General features: G+C 35.5%; 1 protein-coding gene across 1 annotated transcript in view; it reads left to right on the top strand.

The window, feature by feature from the left end:
- Positions 1 to 26,543, top strand: part of LOC113516773 (endonuclease/exonuclease/phosphatase family domain-containing protein 1-like) — a 43,324-nt gene that overhangs the window by 8,700 nt on the left and 8,081 nt on the right. The window contains exons 3-4 of the mRNA XM_026901243.3: positions 791 to 940; positions 6,453 to 6,616. Of these exons, the coding sequence (XP_026757044.2) occupies positions 791 to 940; positions 6,453 to 6,616 (314 nt within the window). The remainder of the gene's footprint in view (positions 1 to 790; positions 941 to 6,452; positions 6,617 to 26,543) is intronic.

The following is a 26,543-nucleotide window of genomic DNA, read 5'->3' as shown; positions in this document are numbered from 1 at the left end:
TAATTTATATGTTTATGATAACTAACTATATTTACTTTTGTATATTTCTATTTCTGCTTATGTGATATCTCCACATAATTTTAAATCGATTTTTAACGTCAAACAAATATGCACCTTTACTGTGAAGTGTGTTTTGAATTATTTGACATTTACTTGGTAACAATAATAGTCAATATTTTTAATGTATAAAAAAAAATGGTGTGCTAATTCGACTCTCGCTTGACTGGTTTTTGTTGGAACTGATTTTTGAACAACTTTAACTGTCACACTCAGAGTTGCTTAAGTAATTCCTTGGTATACATATAAAAAGTCAGGTAATGATTCATTACCGGCGCATCCCCCGAGTGGTAGGGTGAGCACGCCATTCACCCTATCTTGAGAGAGGAGACCTGCTCTTACCATCAAGGGGCGGGTCGCTGCCGTCGGAGATGTGGTGAGTGCGAAAGCGAACCCATGTCTCCGACATATGGCACCTCGAGGGTATATCGTCTGGTTTTTGGTGGGTACACCCCCACCTTACGGGGGGACTCCCACAGTACCCATACACCTCCCACAAGGTGTATGGGTCTGCATAAAGCATTTTCCAGACGTTATAAAAAAAAAAAAAAAAAAAAAAAAAAGGTAATGATTCATTAGGGGCTGTTAACTGTAATAATGTCAATTAACAATTTAAATTCTCATTAACTAATACGTTATTAGTATTAACTTAGTGAAACTTCTCCGAGTGTGTCACTAACTGGACTATTAAATCAATTAATATACCTTTTTTTATTTTATTTTTTTTAAACAGATTATCACTAGTAGCCATACAAGATGTGATAGACAAGGGGGCCTTGAAAGAAATCTGTGATGAACTGAACTCGCCGGTGTTGCGACGAGTTAGAGAGTTTCAGTGCAATAGTCGTAATTGGGAATATTGCATACCCGAGCAAATGGAGAGGTATGTAAACGCCTGTTTAATTCATTATTATTATTATTATAATATCCGTCTTTAAATGCCCGCTGCTGAATATAGTCCTTCCCCATAAGGAGATATTTGGCAGTGGTTGCCACGCTTGGCAGGCGGGTTGGCAACCGCGGTTAGGCTTTAATTATGTTTTAAGAAGGACTGCATATCGGACGATCGCAGCGCGCCTCATCGAAGTTACTGGTGACATAAGAGCTGGTAGCTATATTGCCCAAAAGATAAGTTTGGCAATCCAAAGAGGTAATGCTGCCAGTATCTTGGGTACGCTGCCTCGGTGTGGTGCGTTGGGGGATTACTTATAATTAGTATTAGTATTTAAGGAATTTTATATTAACTTTAATTTATTGTTGTATTGTTTTTATATAAAAAGAGGGACTGTTGCCCATCCCTCGGCTGTTAAATCATTAAATTAATAATTGTTTTAAAATCATGTTATGCTCTAGGTTTGCTATCACCTTCCTGCCCTTGACCTTTGAGCATGTATAGTCGCATATAACGCGGTTTTATAGATGTGCCCTCCGATACTCAAATTATGAACTCCCTGTAGATGTTATGAGACTACAGTATGGGAGTCTTTAGAAATGGGATAAAGAGGTTTCTTCAGGGTTGGCAACACATTTGAAATATCCCTGATATCGTAGGGTTACCATTACGTGGGCCGTTTGTTTGTTTGCCTCCTCAGGGGTCATCTCAGTCTTTACTCCGTTTCTAGCCATGTCATTTTTCACATAAACTATCCATCACTTTTACATTTATGCCTATTCACATTAATACTTTCTTAGCAATGTTTTCTTCATCATCAGCCCTGCACATCAAATATCATACAATGATAAGCTATTATTTCTCAACCTCGCTTCGTCTAAAATACTCTATTTTAATTTTGTACTCTATTATTACACCACACATGCATCTTAACTCTTTTTCAACCGACTTCAATAAAAAGGAGGTTCACAATTTTTTTAACGTTGTTACTTTAAAACTGTCAGTTCTAAACCGATTTCAAAATTCTTTTTTTTTTTATCTAAAACGATTTACTTACTAATTGGTCCTATAGAAAATTTATCAAAATAGTGAATCTATTTTGTTATATAAAAAATATCAAAATAACTTATTTTGTCATAAATGAAGTTTGTTTTGATGATTATTTTTGAAATTTATATAAAGTGACTTCCCTGTTAGTCTCATGTTCATTTTGCTACTATTGAAGAATTATTTTGCCAAATATCTTATTTGTTTTGTTGCGATCTTTACTTATAAAATTACAAGGTTTCGGAAATCTCGAATCGTGAGTTCTGATCGCACTTGACCAAATTCCATTTATATGATCAAAGTGACCATAACTGACAACATTCCGCCACATTAATCCTTAAAAAGACTTTAAACCATTTTGAGTCAAATTTAAACCCGTCTCAAGAATTAAGACGTATGAAGGCTTAGATCTAGAATCTCAGATATCCAGGTTATTTTTAATATGATTTAACTAACAAAGTTGACGTCATAGAAAAATCCTTCTTATTTACAAAAACGTCAAACCTCGTTAACCTATTTTGCTTATTGAAGTGTTTTGTCCTTTTCTTTTGCGCTAATTTCTCAATTTGAAAGACAGTGACAGTCTAATAGTTAAAGTAGGTTTTGTAGGAGGTTTTAGTTTTTATATTGTCTTCAATTCATTTACTTTCTGTCCAATAAATCGAACAATATTAATAAAGGCAAACAATTATTAAAGTGGGTATAATTCTAATTTTAGGGTTTTTTTTTTAATGGGTTATAATGAAATGGTAACCCCGCCTACGCTATTAATATACGCTGGCGGGGCATCAGTGAGGGATGATAAGTAAAGATGAATGCAAGCCAGTTAGCCCATCGTGACAAATTCCACTAGAATTAACCATGATGGTTTCTATGGGGAACCGCGTAAAGGTTGGCCTGATAGGGTGTATATGTACTCCAGCCTAGTAATTCATAGTGGATACCAATAACTTATTAACTTATCAATAACTTATTATAATGTAAACAAAATAAACATATTATTAACACTATAAGATAAACACAGAGGATTTCGCTTACCTAAGTATTAAGGGCGCTGAGTCAGTAAAACAAGCGAGTCGTCTTAGCGGCGACAGTGGATTTAATGTTAGCATTTTAATGTCGCAAATACGGCGACAACGGAGTGCAAAGGGTTAAATTAGACCCCCCCCCATTATTTTCCTCCCAATTTTAGTGGTTATCAATCAATGGTACCCATTTACAATTCCCCTTAGAATTACAAAAGAAAACATTTTGCTGTTTTTAAGTAACTTTTAAAAGATTTTTGTTTCGGCTAAATTTTTTATGTGTGTTATGTGTGATATCTTCGTCAATTCTAAACCGATTTCTATGATTACTTTTGTAGTCGTTATCGTTAATGTTTGTTCCCATATCGGTTCCATATTTAGTGATAATAACATGGTAACCCCGCCTGCGTAAACGGTATACGCTGGCGGGGCACCAGTGAGGGATGATAAGTGAAATAGAATGAAATAACAGGTCAGTTAGCCCATCGTGATGAATCCACTCGGAATTCAGCATGATGGTTTCCAGGGGGGACCACGTGGAGGTCCACCCAACGAGGTGCTTTGCTAGCAATGGGACTAGTAATCCGCACCACTAACAATCCCTTCTCCCCACCCCCCCTCAATTATGTTAAGCAAATGCTCAGGTGACGGATTCGTTCTCACCTATCATCTTCGACCGATTCGACTTCGAAAAATAAACCCAGGCGACGTGAATGTCGAGTTAAATGAAACCAGAGCATAATAAAGACATCAATAGCACCGGCGTTATTATTAGCTTATTTCTTTTTATATCTCTTGCGTGTTATTGAGACGTTATTATTAAAGAGCGGTTGAGGAAATATTGTGGATAATTTTGCATTTGATATCATTATTTCATGGTTGTATACAACTTCTACTAGGATTTTTTTTTATGGGTGAAAATGGTATGGTAACCCCGCCTGCGCTAACGGGATACGCTGGCGGAGCACCAGTGAAGGGTGATAGATGAGAATGTAAACAGGCCAGTTAGCCCATCATGATGAATTCATCAGGAATTAACCATGATAGTTTCCAGGGGGAAGCACGAGGAGGTCAACCCAGTTGGGTATATTGCTAGCAATAGGATTCTCAGTCTCCATTACTAACAATCCCTTTTCCCCCCTCTACTAATAACTTGCCCCTTTTTGTATTCGGGGTCTTGATATTTTATATATTAATAGACTGTATCAATATGTAAAATTGTAGATAGAAGATTTAAAATCAATGTATATTCTGCGAAGACATCGTATAATATACCTACAAGGAATTACATAGAAGGAATGATAAAATAAAAACTTTAAATCATATGGTTGCCTCTTTCCTTCTTATGCAAATATAATTAGTGAAAAGAGGACGAAAGATATACAGTCAGTTGCTATTTTTCTCAATTCATAGCAGGCTGGTGTATAGAAAGTGTGTATGTAAAATTTTTGTTCATATTAATATATCAATTATTTGTCAATAACAAATTTTATATTAATAGATTATATATTCGACACAGTTTATGTAGAAAGTATGCAAGCAGGTTGTATCTGAATTTGGTAGGGTTATACGGCCAATTGACAAAACCAAGTGTCATATCTTGATGAATTTGACTTCTACGGATTAGTCAAAAGCCAGATGCAGATTTATATGTCTATCCCTCTCTAACGCATTGGCAATGTCATAAATACAACGCGCGATGCATTCCACCTATTCCGAAATCTTTGTTATATACATATATTATCGTTTATTGAGATCGCATTTATTGTTTTCTAGACTTTTTTTTTTTGGCAGTTATTACTTTTTCATTACAAATTTTGTTCAGCCAATATCATCTTAGTCGACACAGGTCTTGGCTTCAGTTTTACACAAAAAAAAAATATAAACAACATGTTCCGTTCGCATTGTTCTGTGGGATTTGCGAGTTACTTTTTGCAATCATTGTTGATCAATAGAATCGATAACATTCCTCAATGTCGCATGTCATTATAATCTATCGATGTATAAAGATAAAAAAAAAAATAGCAACCAAACCTGTGACCATAGTTCGGTATAAGAGCAGACGTTTCTTCGTTTTGTTTTCTTTAATATTATAGATGTGAAGATCATAAAGATCTAATCAAGTTTTGTTAATTATTGAATGAAATTAGTAATATTTGAATAAATTATCCTTATTGAGGTTTTCCCTATAGACTACAGTATGGGGCTTTTCAAAAAGAGTATATTTAGATTCATTCAGGGTCAGCAACGCGAACGTGACACATTGTGTTGCAGGCGTCCATAGGTTACAGTAACCGTTTACCATCAGACGGATTGTATGCTTGTTTGCCACCTTCGTAGTATAAATATATATATATATATATATATATATATATATATATATATATATATATATATATATATATATATATCGCTATGGAATTTGATATATGTTACGTACTATATAGGATAAAGAATGTAATGGATTACTTTTATCCTTGTCTGTAAGTATATCCCAGTCACGCGTAAGGATCGTTAGTAATAGGGACTGCCAGTCCCATTGCTAGCAATATACTCTGTCAAGTCAACCTCCCCGCGGTCCCCCTTGGAAACCATCGTGCTGAATTCCAAGTGTGTTCATCACGATGGGTTAGACCTGCCTTTTCGGGCACACCGGCGGGGCACCAGTTCACTGGATCCTTCAGGATGATAGGTGAGGATGAAGCAAGTCAGTTAGCCCATCGTGACAAATTCAACAAGAATTGTTCATGATGGTTTCCAGGGAGAACCACATGGAGGTCGACCTAATAGGGTATATTGCTAGCAATGGGGCTATGTCTAAGTATAAGGCAGGTCTAACCCATCGTGATGAACACACTTGAAATTTAGCACGATGGTTTCCAGGGGGGACCGCGGGGAGGTTGACTTGATATAGTATATTGCTAGCTATATACCGATAGCGCCAGTTGTTTATATGAAAGCTCTAAAATGTCAAAATACTTGAACTCAAGTGAATTTCACGAAATTTAAACTAAATAATCTATAGTATCTCATCTTACCTTATCTCACCTCACCTCGTCTCAACTCGCCTCATCTCGTCTCGCCTCACCGCAACTCATCTCAACTCGGGTCATCTCGTCTCAGCTCACCTCATCTCGTCTTAGTTCACGTCATCTCGTCTCAACTCACCTCATCTCGTCTCAGCTCACCTCATCTCGTCTCAGCTCACCTCATCTCGTCTTAGTTCACGTCATCTCGTCTCAACTCACCTCATCTCGACTTAGTTCACGTCATCTCGTCTCAGCTCACCTCATCTCGTCTCAGTACACCTCTCCTTTTCTCACCTCAATTCTGAAGTCATTTTAACAATTTTGTCACCGAGCTTCGAAATCTTACCAGCCATTTATTTACTATAACGATCGAACCACTGAAGTATTGAAATTTTGTTGCAGTGAAAATTTAGGCTTTATCTACGACGCTGGAGATAGGGGTATAAAGATTGAGCATATAACCGGCGACCATCCTTGGAACTCCCGGCCCGAGGCGAGCCCCGCTCGGAGGCTAGTTGTGGAGTTATCAGCATTGAGTAGCAAACGATTTACCAGCACTTCGGAAGGTCAGTACAATTAGCCTTTAGATCCTACGCGGAGAAGGAATTTTTAGCATGGATTTTCTTTTAATCCGTCAAGAAAGGTTTTTTATGTATCTTAGAAAGGCAAACAAGCTGACGGCCCATCTAAAGAAAAATGGCAACCGTCGCCTATAGACATGAGCAGTATCATGGACATAACAGAGTATACTGTTTCGCCCATGATAACCCCAATGCGTTGCCATTCCTGAGGACTCAGGTGTTATTCCTCTGTACCTTGTAAATTCACTGCCATATCCCATCCTTCAAAACACAGCCATGCAAACACAACTGCTTCACAGTAGAAACACGAAAGGGACAGAGGTACCCAAGCAATCGACTTTTGTACAAAGTCTCCCACTGCTGAACATAAGTCTTCTCCTTGGGGGGTTTTGCCAGTAGTTGCCACGCTTGGCAGGCAGATTGGAATTGGAGTTAGACTTTAGAGATGTTTTAAGAGGGACGCTGATGCTCATCTCTCACCTCGAAAGGAAGGGACGGCTTATTCTATGCAGGGACCACACGGCCATTCATATTACTTTAGTGAAAATGTTGTTTCACTGGTAGAATACTCCTTTATAAGATAATAGTAGTATTTTATAGCTGATAATGAAATGGTAACTCCGCCTGCGCTATCTGTATCCACTAACGGGGCACCAGTGAGGGATAAAAGGTGTGGATGAAGCAGGTCAGTTGACCCATTGAAACAAAGTCAACAATAATCGTTCATGATGCTTTCTAGGGCGACCGTGTGAAGGTCGATCTGATAAGGTATGTTGCTAGCAATGGGGTTGTTATACCCTATTACTAACCATCTCTTTCCCCCACCAATGTAGTAGTACAAGTAGTAATATACTAAACACTTTTATTCGTAAAAGTTCTCCTACAAACCTATTCAGGTTGTAGATAAAAAAAAAAAGACTCGAAATTGAATGAAGTGAAATTGTGAATATTGGAAACAATAGTATTATAAAATGAACTCACATCATGTACTTGGTAATAATATTAAACACCTACTAGAATTAGTCATTTATATGAAGACAATTACGTTGCGATTGACGAATGTATGTATCAGACCTACGAACTATCTGATCTTGCGTCTCGTAACATTTACATATCAATATCCTTGTTCCGCCCAAAGATATAGTGTACAGTAAAATCTCGATTATCCGAATCAAATAAAACCAGTGGTATTCCGTATAATCGATAATCCGGATACTCAATTTTAAAGTCAAATAAACAATAATTAATTTTTAATATTTTTTGTCACGTAAAAGGTTTTACATACGTCATCAATCACAAATCAGACAAAATGATATAAAAAATTACTAGCTATTTATTTATTTATTTGTTCTTTATTGACCACGTTACAAAAAAAATTTCGGGTACAAAAGGTGGACTCAATACTGTAAAGATAACGGATTATCTACCAATGCAATTTAAAATTTTGATTGCACATAATTAGTTATTAATCTTTAACATAATTCACATTGTTTCATTGTGACAAAGTCCCTTGCCCTTCAAATGTAACAACTATATGGGATCCAATTCGTTCAGATTTGTCCAAATAATATTGACATAATTGATATTCGGATAATCGTGATTCTATTGTATGTATTTTTAAAGATCAAAAGGAAAACGCATATACAATTAAAAACAACTTTAATACCTTAACAATAAGGCAATCCAATACATTTTCTGCAACAAAATACCGCGAAACCATTCATGAAAAAATATCAATAATAATCAATAGCAATACAATTGTCGTCAAACGAATGACAGCTGTCAAAGCTGTCTTCTTCTTTTACTGACATATTAAAAATATGAATATTTCGGCTCTGGCTTCCAGTTCTGTAGTTACATTAATAATCATTTTTATTTTTCCACCACAACAATATTACACATTAATTGGCAACAATAACATAAAACTAAACATAGTTGTGGTAGACTGGCGTCTAAATTGGGCAGTGAGCTGCCTATATCAATAATATATCACTAACTGCCATCGTGATAAGAAATTAAGCCGTTTAAGCACACTAAGGCGATCCTCAACTATTACATAAGTTGTCATACAATAAAAGTTGATAGTTAATAGTATGGCTATTTATTTGCGATTACCATACTCATGTCAGTAGAAAATTGCATGTAAAATTATGCAGTCGTTTTAGTGTAGTTTGCAGACATAAATTGAAAACATCTGTTTTCTGTTTGCCTTTGACTCTTACATGACCTCTTGCATTAGTATTTCTTAAATACTTATATATAAATATTAAATACTTAAATAATTTATATAAAATTACAACAAAACAATAAACAAGCTGAAGTAGCGATATGCTCTCACATAGCTCGAAGAATCGAGAACTGGAAGTAATGTTCTAGAAAGGTTATGCAGGCAAACGCAGTGTATATTACGACCTCCCACTAACTGGAGTGACGAATTTAAACGAATTGCAGGAAGTCAATAGATGCACGTTGCTAAGGATTGTCCCTTATAGTAATCTATGGGGGAAATCTGTGTTCAACAATGGACAATTAACGGCCTTTCCTATAATAGGAGTTTTATCAGTAATTGTCGCGCTTGACAAACGGGTTGACAACCGCGGTTAGGCTTTGGTGGCGTTTTAAGAGGAACCCTGCTGCTTATCCCTCGACCACTAAGGTCCCTTGGTCGCGTCTTACGACACCCACTGAAAAAGAAAAGGTGTTCTATTCTATGTCGGGACCACACGGCGATTTTTTTTTATTGAGTTGATATAATAAGCTTAATTTTTTTGTCTGTATAAATTTGCAAACTCTTACGCGAGATGTGCTATAAGATTGTGGAATGGCCTCTCCCATGATATGTTCCCTTCATCCTGTAACCTTGGATCATTCAAACGTAGCGTGAAAAAGCATTTAGTTGGCCAGCATAGTGTGACCAACCGTTGAGATAAGAATTTCCTTGTCCGCTGTTCATATTTATAGACCATACTGTCCCTGATCCCCGGTAGCCGTGTGGTCACACGTTTAGCTATTAAAAAAATATATAGAACTCTACCAACAATATATGTAAATTTTGCTAAAAAAACAAATAGCATATTCAATCGTGACAAAATAGACAAGTTAACTATAGGCATGGGTATTATGGATACCGATCCGATATCTATATATTGGGTTTCTCAGAATATCGATGGTGTAAAAAAAGGTTATCACGCATTTCGATATCGCCCACATTGATCGGATATCTACATATTTTCGATTGTGTTAAAAGTCTGTTATCCAAATAATAATATTGGATAACAGACTTTTAACATATTTGTTATTCGACGAGTGTATAGATATTGTAACTAAAATATATAGATATTACTGTATATATACTGATACGACACGACGAATTTATGTACATTATAATAGAAGGTAAGATAGAAGCAAGGAGGGGAAGAGGGAGACCGAGACATAGTTACATCAGGCAGATCAAGGAAGGAGTCGGTGTCGTGTCGTATCAAGAGGTGAAGAGACTCGCTGAAAATCGTAGTGAGTGGCAAGAGCACCACCGACAAGAGCGCAGCTCTTAAATAGGATAGATAGATAGACTGTATATTACCCACCATTTATTTACTAGTGGTAAAACAAATATTCTTATTATAATAAAATGCACTTTTGAGCACTGACGTTTCATGTATATAATTTTGTATTTAAAATATTTGAATGTGACCCCCAGTATTGTTTCTAAAAGTAGATTTTACTTCGCGACTATAGGTTTAATATGCAACAATAACCGGTTGCCTTGGTACAAAATTGCTATGAAATCAATACGAGAGTAAAGTCGATTGAAAAAAAAAATACAAAAATAAAAAAAAATATGCAGTCGAACATAAAACCTTTTTCTTTTAGAAGTCAAAATGGATATGACTTTATTTTATATTAAAAATCGTCATTTATATTATCTAAGTGCTGGAAATGTAAAAATCTCAAGGAAGGAAGTGTCTATGTAACAAAAAGTCAGTACCTGTTGAAAGCATGACTTCCCAGCGTTTGTTTGGAAGTAAACGTAAACAAATCACGTGGAAACGGAATGGATGGAACGTCGATTCATAAACATTTTTTGTGGCTAACTGCATCTGTTGTTTAATATTTAATATTCATCGGATTTTCATAGCGATTCATCCTCAACGTGCCTTAGACATGGTGTTTATCATGATAGTGAATAAAAAGAAACATGTTTTATACTTTTTCTTAATTTTTCCTTATTCATTACATTTTTTCTCTTGACTTTGTTTCTCGTGATTAATGGTGTCACATGTTTCTTCTCTGGCCCATCCATCCGTGAGTTTATGACCTTTGTCTGATCTCTGACTCAAACATAATAGATAAACAGTCACTTTGTTATTTATTCAAATAAATTTATTGACCAAAATAAAATAGGGTACGAAAGGTAGTAATGCTAGTAGCATTCTCCACCAATCAACTTTTGTGGTGAACAGTGAATCACGAACGCGGTACTTTATTTTTTAGATAGATAAAGATAAAAATGGTTAATAATGTATACTTATACATAATAGATGTGTATTGACTGTAATTCAGCTGTACGTTTTCCAAAAAATAAATAAATAAATAAATGGTAACCGTCGCCTATAGATATAAGCAGTACCATGGACATAACAGGATATATTGTTTCGCCCATGGTACCCCCTCATGCGTTGCCATTCTTGAGGACTCGGATGTTATTCCTCTGTACCCTGTAAACCCCACCCTTCAAACCAAAACACAGCCATGCAAACACAACTGCTTCACGGTAGAAACACGAATGGGACAGAGGTGTCCAAGCAAACGACTTTTGTACAGTCTTCCCCTGTCCTTTCTTAAGGCATATTTCGTTCAACCAGTAAACTCGGATGCTTCAAATGTAGCGTCAAAAAGCACTTTGAAAGTAGGCATAGTGCGGCCAACCGTTGAGAGTGGAATATTGTCTTTCCGATTTTTTTTTTGATGGGTGAAAATGGAATGGTAACCCCGCCTGCGCCAAAGGGATACGCTGGCGTAGCACCAGTGAATGGTGATAGATGAGAATTAAAATAGGTCAGTTAGCCCATCATGATGAATTTATCAGGAATTAACCATGATAGTTTCCAGGGGGAACCGCGAGGAGGTCGACCTGGTTGGGTATATTGCTAGCAGTGGGATTTTCAGTCTCCATTACTAACAATCCCTTTCCCCCCTGTCTTTTCGATTGGATCGCATTCATGGACCTTGTCGTCTCTGTATACGCTCAGGATGGTTTGGTCACATGTCGTGTTATAATAAAAAAAAATGATTCAGTTGAAAGTAAATTTAAATAGTACATTTCTACAATGAATTATAATTTTCATTGGAGTCACTGATAAACTCTTGCATGTTTTTTTATTGTTTCTCGTCTGCATTGGTTAATGACTTTTTAATGAGAACATCGTAAGGACAAGTTCTATAATCACTTTAGAAAAATGATATGTGAAATTTTATTTTGCAAAGAGGATTACAATTTTTCTTCTATATTTAGAACTAACTTATTTTATTGTTTTTTTTTTAAGTTTGTTATTTAATGACTCCGTCATTTGTAAACCGATTTGGAAAATTCTTTTTCTATCTGAAAAGATATACTTATGAATTGCTCCCACAGAAATTTTATCAAAATCGGTTAAGTAGTTTAGTTTTTAGATGAAAATAATTTATTTTGTCACAATTTAAGTCGGTTTTTTTTTTGTGGGACACAATCTTTAATTATTACGTGTATGTTTGAACCTTAGTAAACTCTAAACTGATTTTGGTCATTCTTTTTGAAAGTTTACTCCCCTGTTTATCAGAAGAAGAAGAATCTGTTATAGAAGTCGGCTTTTGCGCAGCTATATCTTAAATGACCTTTATGTATATTTACATTTCTAAAATGCCAAAGTCACTTATCCCACTAAGTCGGTGTACGAATAGACACGTGACTATACTGTAAATTTTATTTTATTTTTTATTTTTTTTATTTTATTTTATTTTATACAAAAATCCACAGCTCTTAAAAAATAAATGATCTAAATTACTGGTATTTAGTGTTTTACTTATTCAGGCACAACTATTGTCAGACATTATTTGTATGAATCCTAAGTAGGTTGCTATTTTTTGTTTTATTTGTTTGTAACAAACAAAGTGTGTACTGTATTGTAAAATCTATATTGTACATAATTTACATTGGACACATTAAAAGATTTAATACAATGGCGGACTTATCCCATAGAGGGATCTCTTATAGTCAACTTTTGAGAAGCTGCAAGAACTGTAGAATGTACAAGGATAAAAACCATATAGCTAAAGATAAACTCAATAATATCTAGTAAAAATTAAATATATAATACTGTATACACTTATATGTGTAAATAATAATAATATATATATATATATATATATATATATATATATATATATATATATATATATATATATATATATATATATATATATATATATATATATATATATATACGTTCGTGATGTTCAACTATTATCGTTATGTCACAATAATCACTTTTTAAAATGTTGTAAAAACGTCCACGCATGCGACGCCGGGACGAGCCGCTAGTCCTTAATATAGCCAATCCAGTCCAATGTAGAGGTCTCAGATCGTTAACCATATAAAGTGCAAGAGGTCAAACTATATATGACGCCGATACTAATATGCACTGGCTATTGGTCTCGAATTATTTATAACGATAGTGGCTACGCATTCGACTTTGTCCGCGTTTTAGTCTTGTTTAGCTTTATTCGTAAAAAAATGTGGCAATTTTATTAACTGTTTATTTTTTTTGTTAACATCATTGAGCTCCTTATAATATGGTTGAATGAGGAATCCGTTCATGAGTATGACGAATGTTGCAGGAAATTTTTATTAATTATGATTCTACTTTAATATGGATAGTTTATGACGAATTACTATTATATTGATTTTTATTTTTGTACCAAATACCATTAAAATAAAAAAAAAATACTTCTGATATTAGTAATATAATAAATGTTTGTTACTCTTTCCCACAAAAACTACGGAACGGATTTGAAATAAATTTGGTACACAGATAGGTTATATTCTAACTTAGCACATAGTTTGTATAATGATTCTCGCAGGTGAAATCGTGAGATATAGCTAGTGCAATATAAAAACAAAATAAAACAGTCGACTGCCAAGTTTATTGCGGATTCTTTTCAGCCAATAACGAACGTTCAAAACCCACCGATAGAATCATAAAAATATACGATTTAAAGGAACTTGTAAACAAGTCTATTAAAATAAAGTTAATTTTCCTTTATTTTGATGGGCATCCAATTAACGTTCTATGCGTCTTCATACAATGTCCCCATAATTGTATGAAGTTTTTAGAACAGTATTAAGCTGTATGCATGAATCGATTTTATTGTGTGTATGTGTAAAGTGTTAATGAGCCACCCCTTCTTTTCCCGTGGGTTTTTTTAATGGGTTATAATGGAATGTTAATTCCGCCTGCGCTATCAATGTACGCTGGCGGGACACCAGTAAAGGATTAAGGAAAATTTAGTCTATCATGACGAATTCCACTAAAATTAATGAAAATGGTTTTCAGGGAGAACCTCGTGGAGGTCGACCTGATAGGGTATATTGCTAGCAATTAGACCCCATTATTAACAAATCCCTTTCCCCAACCTTTTCCTGTGTCATAACAGGCGACTAATAGAATTTAACAATTATTATGGCAAAGTAACAAACAGTTTCACATTTTTAATAATAATAAAGAATTATACTATAGTAATTTACCGATATATTTGCATTATTATTATGTATTTTTTATGCAAAATTTGGTACAAAGTTGTCTTCAATTACGGTCAATTTGCTTAGGTATGGATTGAAAATTAAAAAAATGACAACACTGTCTAAATTGATATAATAATTACCAAGCTAAGATTATATAGATCGAGTGTCTCCATACAAATGCTTCGAGAAAAACAGGACAACTTTTTCATACAATTTTGTGTGACAAATAGTTATGAGTGTTTTCTTTATACCTTCTATATTTATTTGTTTTATAATTTTTGTAACTTTTTAATGCGTAAAAACTTATTTTATTTATTAAATATATAAATATAAATACATCAAGATACATTATGTGCGTAAATTTATAAAACACTGGATAAGAAAACGAGTCAGTTAATTGTCAAAAAGTTGACACGTTTTTGAGGCTCGATGCTCTATCTATAAAATCTAAGTTACCAAGTTTTAATAACAATACCATACCAACTTTATACTACTTTATTAATTAACTACGACCACAAACTACGACTCGGCTTTTAATAAACGGCTTTGGAAATTAGAATGAAATTTGTACATAATTTTCATGGGCGAAGTAAAGGTTTAAATGCCATCTTTAAGATAGGAAACCCGTTTATGTATGGTAATTTGAGAATCAAAATATATATCAAACCTTTAATTGGTTATAACTGTAACAGAATTCTGAAACCTCCAATTTTTTATAGGTTTTACTATAACTTACATAACAAATAAACACACAAATAATAAAATTGTGTTCCACTAAAAAAATCGATTTCAATTGTGCCAAAACTAGTTTTATTTTGATTTAAAAACTAAACTGCTAAACTGACGTTGATAAAATTTCTGTGTGACCAATCTGTAAGTATAAGAAGAATGTAAGTTTCAGATAAAAAAAGAATTTTCCAAATCGGTTTACAACTGACGGAGTTATAAGGTAACAAATATATCCGAATTGAGAGGGGGAAAGGAATTATTAGTAATGGGGGTCTAACTAGCCCATTGCTAGCAATATAACCTATCAGGTCGACCTCCACGGGGTTCCCCCTAGAAACCGTCGTGGTTAATTCTAGGGGAATTCGTTGGTGGACTAACTGGCCTGCTTTCAACGTCACCTATTATCTTTCACTGGTGCCCCGCTAGCGTATACTGATATCGCTGACGGAGTTAAAACTAAAAAAGATCAAAAAGAATCGTATCACTAATTTAAAAAAAGCGAATTGAGAATCCCCTTCTTTTTGAAGTCTATTGAGAAATAAATCTTTCTCCTTTGCAATATTACTCTCACTAGCTTCAAAACTTCTGTTAAATCCTATTGCCTCTCCCTTTAGTACTATTTCTCTGTGTTCTTTCTTCATTTTCCTGGGTCATTCTCTCCTGTTGTATGTGTGCTGTTAAATATGTGTAAATTTGTTTTTTTTTTATATGTATATATGTATGTTTGTATACATTAGTGTCTATGTAATAGAGTGCCAACTACCATTTGTCTTTTTCTCAAGTCCTCTACCGAAAGTTTGTCTGGAAGAGATTGCTTAGCGATAAGGTCGCCTTTTGTATCAATTCTCATTAATATTTACTCTTATTTTTTTTTATTTGGTGCATTAAATTGTAAATAAATAATAAAAAAAAGTAAAAAATGTCATGTTCGTATCCTAGTCGGTCAACGTGAGCTTGCTCTCCATAGTTTTTGAGCCACTTGCATGGAGATGGTTCATTAAACTTGAAACGACCTCGCCTCGTCGCCGAGGCTGGGTACGACCTTCAATTTATCGAACTGAATAAGGCAGTTTATACGCGGAACTTGTTGAAAACTGCGTTAGGTATATAAAAGAGAAAATATTTGGGAAGTATGTTTGTGTCCACTGTACTTACATCAGGTGCGTCGGCAAGTTTGTTTGCCATTTCTAACCGACTTCAAAAAAAAAGAAGGTTTCCAAATCGGTTGTATATTTTTTTTAAGTTTGTTACTTCATAACTCCGTCATTTCTAAATCGATTAGTAAAATTCTTTATTTGTCTAAAAGGATGTTTTTACAGATTGGTCTTATAGAAATTTTATCAAAATCGGTTCAGTAATTTAGTTTTTAGATCAAAATAACTGGTTTTGTTACAATTGAAGTTGTTTTTTTTTGTGGGACACAATCTTTAATTATAAGTTACATAAAGTATTGGTGGTTTATACCATAAAGGTTTCATCATCATCCAAATATCTTCCCCATAAAGAGAATTTTGCCAATAGTTGCCATACTTGGCACGCTGATTGGCAACCGTAGTTGCGCTTATAGTAATGTTTTAAGAGGGACGCTGCTATATATATGAAGGTATATCCCAAATATATATAAAGGTAGTTAGTGGGACAATACTAATAAATATATGTATATCAGTGGTCATTGGATGTCCTCTCTATTAATCTGTCCGATTGTGGAGTAAGGGCATACGGGTACGCAACCCCGGCCTCCATAGCTACTACAGTTACAAAACCTATGTCCTCTCCATAGCTGTAGTATCCCCCATTTTTCCTATAGTTCCTTTCCACTTATCACCTCCTTTCCTTATAACCTATTCCTCTCCCAATGTAACCTATTTCCTTTCCCTATCCGATGTTAAGAAGAGCAGTTCTTTTTCAAAATGATAAGAGAAATTAAAACGCAACTACCCCAGGAGGGTACCGGCACTGCCGGAGAATCCGTCCCTGAGTGCAACTCAGGCAGTCCCATCGTATCTGGGGGGACAAATTTCTCATCGACGGCGATGCGTTATGCCACGGGTCACGTCATGTCTCCCCTGTATCCCCAAATGGCAAAAAGAGGGCAAAGGAATGCCAAATTGCAACGATGAATGTTTGTGGAGGTATGGATAGTAAAATAGACGAAGTATGTGAGATGATGAGTGAAAGAAGAATTGATGTATTAGGAGTAAGTGAAACAAAAAAGAAAGGCTGCTCTATTACTACTTATGACCGATATACTGGGTACTGGTCCGGAGTTAATGACTCTGAAAGAAGCAGCCAAGGAGTGGGAGTTATTTTGTCAGAGAGAATGAATGCATCTGTTAAAGAATTTGAATTTGTAAGTCCTAGACTCCTCTGGATACGACTGAAAGTTGGTTTGATCCGTATTTTTCTCCTTTGCGCTTATGCCCCGGATATGTCCAAGCCACCAAAGGTCAGGGAGGATTTCTGGGATAGTGTAAGGGAGATTATGACTAAATGTAAGGAGAATGAAAGAATTATTTTGATAGGTGATTTTAATGGCTGGGTGGGAATCCGTCGCGATGGATATGAAAGGAACTTAGGAATGTTTGGAGATAAAAGAGTGAATGAAAATGGTGAAAGTTTATTAGAAGTATGCCTGGAGAGAAATCTGGTGGTGACTAATACTTTGTTTAGTCACAAACTGATTCATATGTATACATGGCAAAGGCAAACTGAGAGAAGTATGATTGATTTTGTAATTGTGGATGAACGATTGAGAGCGAAAGTGAAGGATACAAGAGTCTATCGTGGTACGAATGTCGGAACTGATCACTTTTTGGTGATATCGAGAATAGGTGGCTTATTCAATAAATGGCGACATCGTCCACGTGTTCGTATGTCAGAAATAGAAAGAGTAAGAGTAGAGAGACTGACAGAAGAACAGGTTCGAAATCAGTATCAAGAAAGATTGAATGAAAGATTTAGAGAGCTACTGAAGAAAGATAACTATGAGATAGAAGAATTTTGGAAGGAATTTAAATGCGGAATCTTTGATATAGCTACTCAAGTTTGTGGTGTAAGTAAGAGGAAGGATGTTAAGATGAGAATGAATGTATGGTGGGATGGCGAAGTGAAAGAAATGGTGGCTCTAAAGAAAAAGGCATGGATGGATTTGTTAGCTACCAGAGCTAATAAGAGAATGCAAGGTAATGTAAGTGACATTGAAAAAATTGCAAAAGAGAAGTATGATGTAATGAAAAAGAAAGTTAAAGAATTAGTAAGCAAAAAGAAAGAGGAATGTAAGGATGAGTATGAAAGGAAATTCTCTAGAAATTTTCGAGCTAATCAAAAGCTTTTCTGGCATTTAGTTCGAACAGCTAGAGGTAAAAAGAGAGATCCGAAAATGGGCGTGATAAGGGATATGGATGGTAATGTTATCACGGAACAAAAGGAAGTCTTAGATCATTGGAAGAGATATTTTGAAAGTTTATTTGAACGTGGAAGTGAAAGAAAGAATGTTGAAAATGAAATAATGGACGAAGAAGTTGACAGTGAAAGTGATATAAGTATGGATGAAGTAATGAATGCAATGAAGATTATGAAATTTGGTAAAGCAGCGGGATTCGATAGAATATCTGCCGAAATGCTTAAAGAAGGTGGAGAAATCATTGTAAACCTGCTGTGTCTGCTGTTCAATAAATGTTGGCGGTCCGGTTGTGTTCCAGGTGACTGGAGCAAAGCTGTTATTGTGCCACTATATAAAGGCAGCGGGTCACAGCAGGAGTGCAAAAATTTCCGCGGAATAAGCCTTCTTAGTGTTGTAGGCAAATTGTATGCTAGGATTTTGATTAAAAGAGTGATGAATGAGACGGAAAGTAAAATTTGGGATGTGCAAGCAGGGTTTCGAAAGGGTATGGGATGTACGGATCAAGTCTTTTCCTTAAGGTGCATAACAGAGAAAACCTTAGCTCAACATCAGAAGGTTTTCTGCGCCTTCATTGACCTTGAAAAGGCTTATGATAGAGTGGAGAGGAATGAACTGTGGTCAACACTGGCAATGTATGGGGTGAGCAGCCATTTGATACGGGCATTCAAATCTTTATATAAGGATTCAAATGCCTGTGTCAGAATAAATGGAGTCTATACAGACTGGTTTGGCATTGAACGCGGTGTTAGACAGGGCTGTGTAGCGTCTCCTTGGCTGTTCAACCTATTTATGGACAGTTGCTTGACCGATTTGAAAGGATCTAATTGTGGATTCAGGATGAATGAGTCTCTGTTTAAGACTCTTTTATACGCCGACGACCAAGTACTTTTTGCATCGTCGGAGTATGAATTACAACAAATGGTGACTATAATGAATGAAGCGTATGCAAGAAAAGGTATGAAAATAAATGCGAAGAAGACGAAGGTAATGGTTTTTGAGAGGAATGAAAGTTTAACGGCATGCCAGATTATGATAGGAGATGAAAAAGTGGAGCAAGTGAGTGAGTTTCTATATTTAGGTTCTTTGTTTACGAGGGATGGGAAGTGTGAAAGAGATATTGAGAGGAGAGTTAAAGCGGGAAACAGTGTTAACGGTGCACTGCTCTCGATTATGTCAAGTAAAAATGTATCGAGCAAAGCTCGCCTTGCTATAATTCAAGGAGTACTGACACCAACACTCATGTATGGAAGCGAATCGTGGGTATGGCAGAAGAAGCATGAAAGTAAGATAAATGCTGTACAGATGAGAGCTTTGAGAAGTATGTGTGGTATTACTTTAAAAGATAGAGTAAGAAACAATGTGATTAGAGAGAAGTGTGGACTGAAAGTCGATGTAGTGACCAAAATCGAAAAAGGAATGTTGCGTTGGTTTGGTCATTTGGAGAGGATGGATGAAAGAAGAATTACGAAAGAGATTTATCGAGCAAGAATGAATGGAGATGTCGGTAGGGGCCGTCCTAGACGGACGTATGTCGACCAAATAGGCGACGTGCTGAAGAAGGGCCAAATTAAAAGTACCCGTAACCGACGAGCGTGTATGACAAGATTGATGAATGTGGAAGAAGCGAAAGAGGTTTGTTTGAATCGAAGCATTTGGCGTTCCATTGTTTCTGCCTACCCTAATGGGAGACAGGCGTGACAGATATGTATGTATGTATGTATATCAGATGTCTAATACTCGATGCAGATTAATTGTAATTATAATAAGCTAGCGATTGACCTAACATTTTCTCTTAATGCACCTAAGATTAACGGGGGAAAGGGATTGTTAGTAGCGAGGTCTAAATTTGTAGCAATATACGCTATTAGTTTGACCTCTGGATACCATCGTAGTTAATTCTTGTGGAATTCGTCACTATAAGCCAAATGACTTGTTCTTATCATCACCTATCATCACTTACAGGTGCTCTTTCCGTGTGCACCGATAGCGCCGATGGGGTTATCATTCCCTTATCACTCATTGGAAATAAAAAAAATCTTTAAAAAGACCTAACAATGTCTGTATTTGAGGATTTGTACTTAATAATTCTGATGCTGATATCTGTAAACTAAATATTTCAAGGTTGTGCAATTTTAAGTTCTAATGATCGGTAATAAAGGAACAAATAGCTAGTAACGTTTGCATTCATGTACGTAATTGGCACAATTAGCTAATTCACCACTGATTCACTACAATGACGTTTGCGCTGCGATTTGTGCATACGAGTATGTACTTGTACTCTAATTCAGTTATCACAATTAATAAAAACGATTATATGTTAAAATTTTTGAGTTTCTTAGACTTCTAATAATACTTGGCAAAATATTATGCCTCTAATAGAAGATGTTGGGGGGCAAGGGATTGTTAGTAATGGAGACTAAGAATCCCATTGCTAGCAATATACCCAACCAGGTCGACCTCCTCGCTGTACCCCCTGGAAACTATCATGGTTAATTCCTGATGAATTCATCATGATGGGCTAACTGGCCTGTTTTCATTCTCATCTATCACCCTTCACTGGTGCTCTGCCAGCGTACCCCGTTAGCGCAGGCGGGGTTACCATTCCATTTTCACCCATCGAAAAAAAATAGTAGATGTTCGGGGAGGGGAGGATTGTATATACCTTGTCATGTCGACCCCCACGTGGTCCTGTCTGAAAACCGTCGAGCTAAATTCCAGGTGTATTTATCACGATGGGCTAACTGACCTGCCTTTTCATACTCACCTATATAATCCCTCACCGATGCCCCGCCAGCGTATACTGTTAGCGCAGGCGGAGTTTACCTTTTGTTACCTTTACATTTACCCTTTAAAAAAATAGTAGATGTTGAGTATATAACTTGTATATAGCGTGAATTTACTGGGTACAGAGGAATAACACCTGAGTTCTCAGGAATGGCAACGCATGGGGGGTATCATGGGCGAAACAGTACACTCTGTTATGTCCATGGTACTGCTCATGTCTATAGGCAACGGTTACCACTTTCCATCAGGTGGACCGTCAGCTTGTTTGCCATTCTAAGTTGTATAAAAAAAAAAAACTACCTAAATTTGTTTTATTCTTACCAGCATTTATCTGCAGTTTCATAGGTGTGAATTTGAAATGAAACATACCCGAGATTTTAAGTATAACCTTCAGGAATACAATTACGAAAACTGCATCCAATTTGCCAGTCCAATAGTTTTTGTGTGATGCCAAAACAAACATACAGACAGTTACAAAAATTCTAAAAATCATTGCTTTGGCTTCTATTGATGTTATTAAGAAGAGAAGATAAAGGCGTTTACAAAATTTTATTAAAATCGGTTAAGCGATTTTAGAGTTTAGTGTAAACGAACGTCATAATTGACATGACGGATTTTTTTTATCTATACTTACAAAATAATTTATTCCAACTGACAATGAATGTACAGACAAAACTAAATATAGAAAGCTGTAAGTTGATAAATAGGTTTATTTTATAACGTTAGCATCTGCTAAGAAAGGATTTTTGAACATTTCAACACGACGCCACGCGTGTAAAGCCGCAGGCAAGAGCTAGTATCGAGATATAGATAAAGCGTGTAATATCTCTTGTGAACGTGGGGTTTCAAGTGCTCTTTATTGATAGCCGACCACTTACCGCGTCAAACGTTCTTTCGAGGTAAATTTTTAATTTAAAAGAAAATGAAATATTACACTATGGTTCAGGTTGATTTATGGCATGTTTGACATTTTCACGAGTAAGCGGCTATTGTTGTGAGTGTGTATGTGTATACGCGTGCATGTATGTGTGCGTGCATTCTAACGTGCGTGTGAGTGTGAGTGTAGTGTTTTTATTTTTTGTATTATATTAAAAATAAATTTAAAACATGTGTTTATTGGTACTTACCAAAATCTTAAGCTATGCAAATGTATAGTTTGAGCGCACTGATTTGACATTTTTTTTTTTTTTATCGATTTAAAGAATAAATAAAAGTATTAACCGACATTCCGCGAAATGCTGCCTGTCTGCAAATTGAAATATATGAAAATGATTAATTAATACAACGCGCAAAAACTTGATTCAATCTAGGCTAACGACTTGAATTCGCGATCCTCAAGTCCTCGACAGCGTTATCCAAATGCCAAGTGAAGCGACAAGCATGCACGTGAAATGTGTATCAACAACATACTAGTGTCTGTTTGATATATCGATTATATATATATATATATATATATATATATATATATATATATATATATATATATAATTTGTATAACTATATAAGTTCTAGATGGCGTATAAAGATAAAATATACACCAGATTTTAAGTTAGACCTTAAAGAATATAACTGTGAACTATATACAATTTGTTGCACCAGTCTTTTCTTGATGCCGGGACAAACATACAGACAGACAGAAAAAAATCTAAAAATTACTGTTCAGACTTATGTATATTACCTGTATTAAACCTAAAACTAATTTAATACAATTTGTAACTAAACCTGTCTAGTATTTTTTTTAATAGATTATAATGGAATGGTAACACCGCCTGCGCTAACGGTATACGGTGGCGGAGCACCAGTGACAGATGATAGGTGAGAATGAAAAGGCAGATCAGTTAGCCCTTCGTGATGAATACACCTGGAATTCAGCACGGTGGTGTCCAGGGGGACTGAGTGGAGGTTGACCTGACAGGGTATATTGTTAGCAATGGGACTAGTACGCATTACTAATAATTCCTCCCCCTGACCTGTCTAGTATTATATTGATAAAATACTAGAAGTGATTATTGGACTTCTACTCACTACAACTACGCGGTATTTCGTCTCTTCGCCGTAGTGCCGACGTCATGGGTTTGCTTTGCATTCTACCGCGACCCTGGCAACGGGATACCACTTAGGTTCCTCCTCCTCACGTGGAAGGAGGACACTGCCCACATTGCACACCTTTAAGGGACGCGCTGAAACATTCACAGCTCATTAATACCTAATACTAATTTCCATGGCGGTGGCTCGTCAGTTGATTGCCATATATTTGTTCTTTACGGTAAATTTACTAGAGAGTGGTTTCAAAATTCATCTGTTTCCTGTAATTACAGTTATAAACCTCCGGTTTATAATATAACATTTTGATCTTCATGCTTTGCTACTTAGATCTAAGGTCAAAGATGAAAAAATTGGTTTACCCTAAGATATTTGTTCTTTGCCTTTATATGACTGACTTTCTCACTACACGGAATTAGAATTACACAGAATTACTCTAAGGCAGAAGTAGGCAACGTGGTGGTATCGGGGGGAAGAGATTGTTAGTAAATTACGAAGAGTTGTGACTCCATTGCTAGCTATATGTATATCCTATCAGATCGTCCTCCACGTAATATTTCCTAGAAACCATCGTCGTTCATTCTTGATGAATTCATTACGATTAGCCAACTGACCTGTTTTTATCTTCACTGGTGCTCCGCCAGCGTATACCGATAGTGCAGCCGATTTTACTATTCAATTAAAAATCCGTCAAAATAAATATATGATATCCGGTGCCACTATTTTTTTTTTTTTATTATTAAGAGTATTTTTTATATTCGTAAACGACTTTTAAAAAGAAGCTGTTCTCAAATCAAGTTTTAAAAGTGACTTCAAAAGAATGTTTTCGATTCTCTAATTAATTAATACCTTTCTAATTTCAAATGTTTATTATAATATCTTCGCTGTGTAGGAATCGATTTTGATAATCCTTTTTTGCAATTGATAGAAGAGTTTCTTCCTCGTATTGAGCTTATTCAATATAATTTTAAAATTTTTGAAGATTTTGTCCCGAACAAGATTAATGTTTTGAGTTTTTTGTTTTTTATCAGCCGTTAATTGGCCGAACAAGCCTCCCCCATAAGGGGGGTTTTGCCAGTAGTTGCCACGCTTGGCAGGTGCGTTGAAAACTGCGGTTAGGCTTTGACGATGTTCTAAGAGAGAAACTGCTGGCCATCCCTCGACCACTAAGTTCCCTAAGTCGCCTCTTACGACACCCACGGGAAAGGAAAGGGTGGTTCATTCTATGCCGAGACTACACAAAAAAAAAAACCTTAATATGGTATAATAACCTAACCTTAATCTAAATGGCCTTTATCGATTGTTGAAGATATCTCAAAAGCAGACTAATCTCCTGTAATGTTAAAAAAATATGTCATTCAATACATACACACAATGGTGGGTAAGTTTCCCAGCGAACAATACAAAATTGGTCGTTGAAAATATAACTCTGAAACAGGAAACTGACTGTTCAACATTAGGTATAATGTATGTTATGCGCATGCGCAAGCAACGATTACTAGATCCATTTATATTCATACTGACCCGACAAACATTCTGCTTGTTATATTAATAGTTTTTATAGAAATAATTGGTTAAATAAAATACACAATTTCACATGTTGACCGAATCTGTTTATTGTTTTTTTTTTTAAATCCTATAGCTGGCACCTATATGTACCTATATACACAACATTGCTGTCTACCGGGTCCATTTTTCTTACCATACTAAAAAAAAGATATCTTAAACCGCGGGATATCGTTAGGGTATTTGTAGCAAACTATTTTAATTTTTTCATTATGATATCAGCCTCCATTGCTGAATATAATCAGATTCAGTCAGTCAGCAATGAGGCCTCCCTCAATAAGGGGGGTTTTCCAGTAGTTGCCACGCTTAATGGGCGGATTGGCAAACTTTGATGATGTTTTACAAGGGACGCTGCTGCTGATCCCTCGACCACAGTTTATATAATAATGATGGGATATACTCGGATATACTCCGATATAAGTAAACTCATGCATAAATATAATTTTAATGAAGTCTAGAACTTATCGGTGCAAACAATAAACCTATCGGTAAAACAAGCGTAGCGTACCATTGTAATATTTATCGATATCGGCACACTACTCAAATATACAAGGTAAAATCGAAGTCGTTAGCGATACGTTAAACTAAGAATTCACCCATGCGATGGATTACTCGTATATTAATTAGGATAGAAATTTCGTGAAACATAAATTCAAATATGACAAAAATATTAACTCTCCCATATTTGTATGTATTTATGCGTATATATGTATGTATATGTGTATGTATATATTTGGATGTATTTGTTTATTTATGTATGTGTATATGACTATGCTGTCACAGATTTTATTTTTTACAGATCTATTTTATTTTAGCGTGCCACCTACCTATTTATGCTTTAATTCCTTCTACCCAAAGGTTGTCTGGAAGAGATTGCTTAGCAATAAGACCGCCTTTTGTACTACACTATACGTATAAAAATTGTTCAACAAATCCTGTTATGTTGGTGCAATAAAGTGTTAAATAAATAAATAAAAATAAATAAATAACCCAACAAAACACTCCTTTTAATTGATGCTAACTGTGAGCGACAAAGGAAACCAGGAATGGAAATTGGTAATATATATATATTGGCGAAAGGAACTTAGAAGACTAGGGCCGTGAAGGGAAGCCAAAAGGAAACAATAGAGATGCGTGTCAATGTCGAATTTGGTAAATAATAATATAAAAACTATAAATAATATATGTGGCCAGTACTCTGTATAACAGTCTCTTATATTCTTGTGCAGGCGTCATTGAACCCTTCATTTTTTTATTATTATTCTTTTTAGTTTTCGATATAAAAAAAAATATTACAAGTGTACATACACCTGTTCGTTATCAGTACGATATACATATTCAAATTTCATAACTTGAGATAATTATTGTTAAATCGGTCATTGACCTAGATGGGCCACTTATCAAGGTCTTCTGTGCTCAGTTTTTCATTTTCTTGATTTTACTTCTTTCTTTTAATGTCGTGCAGTTTAATATTAATAGTACGTATATTTATGGTAACAAATACCCTGATTTCTTTATGCCCTTTAATTTCTATTCTTTCTGTTCTCCTGTCGTATAATACGGAGTTTAATACTTGCTGTTCTATTCTATTTCATGAATCTACTACGTTA

Source organism: Galleria mellonella, unplaced genomic scaffold (assembly GCF_026898425.1).
Source record: "Galleria mellonella isolate WM207_F2 unplaced genomic scaffold, CSIRO_AGI_GalMel_v1 utg83, whole genome shotgun sequence".
NCBI classification, from domain to species: Eukaryota; Metazoa; Arthropoda; class Insecta; order Lepidoptera; family Pyralidae; genus Galleria; species Galleria mellonella.
This window is presented reverse-complemented; position numbering and strand designations above follow the sequence as displayed.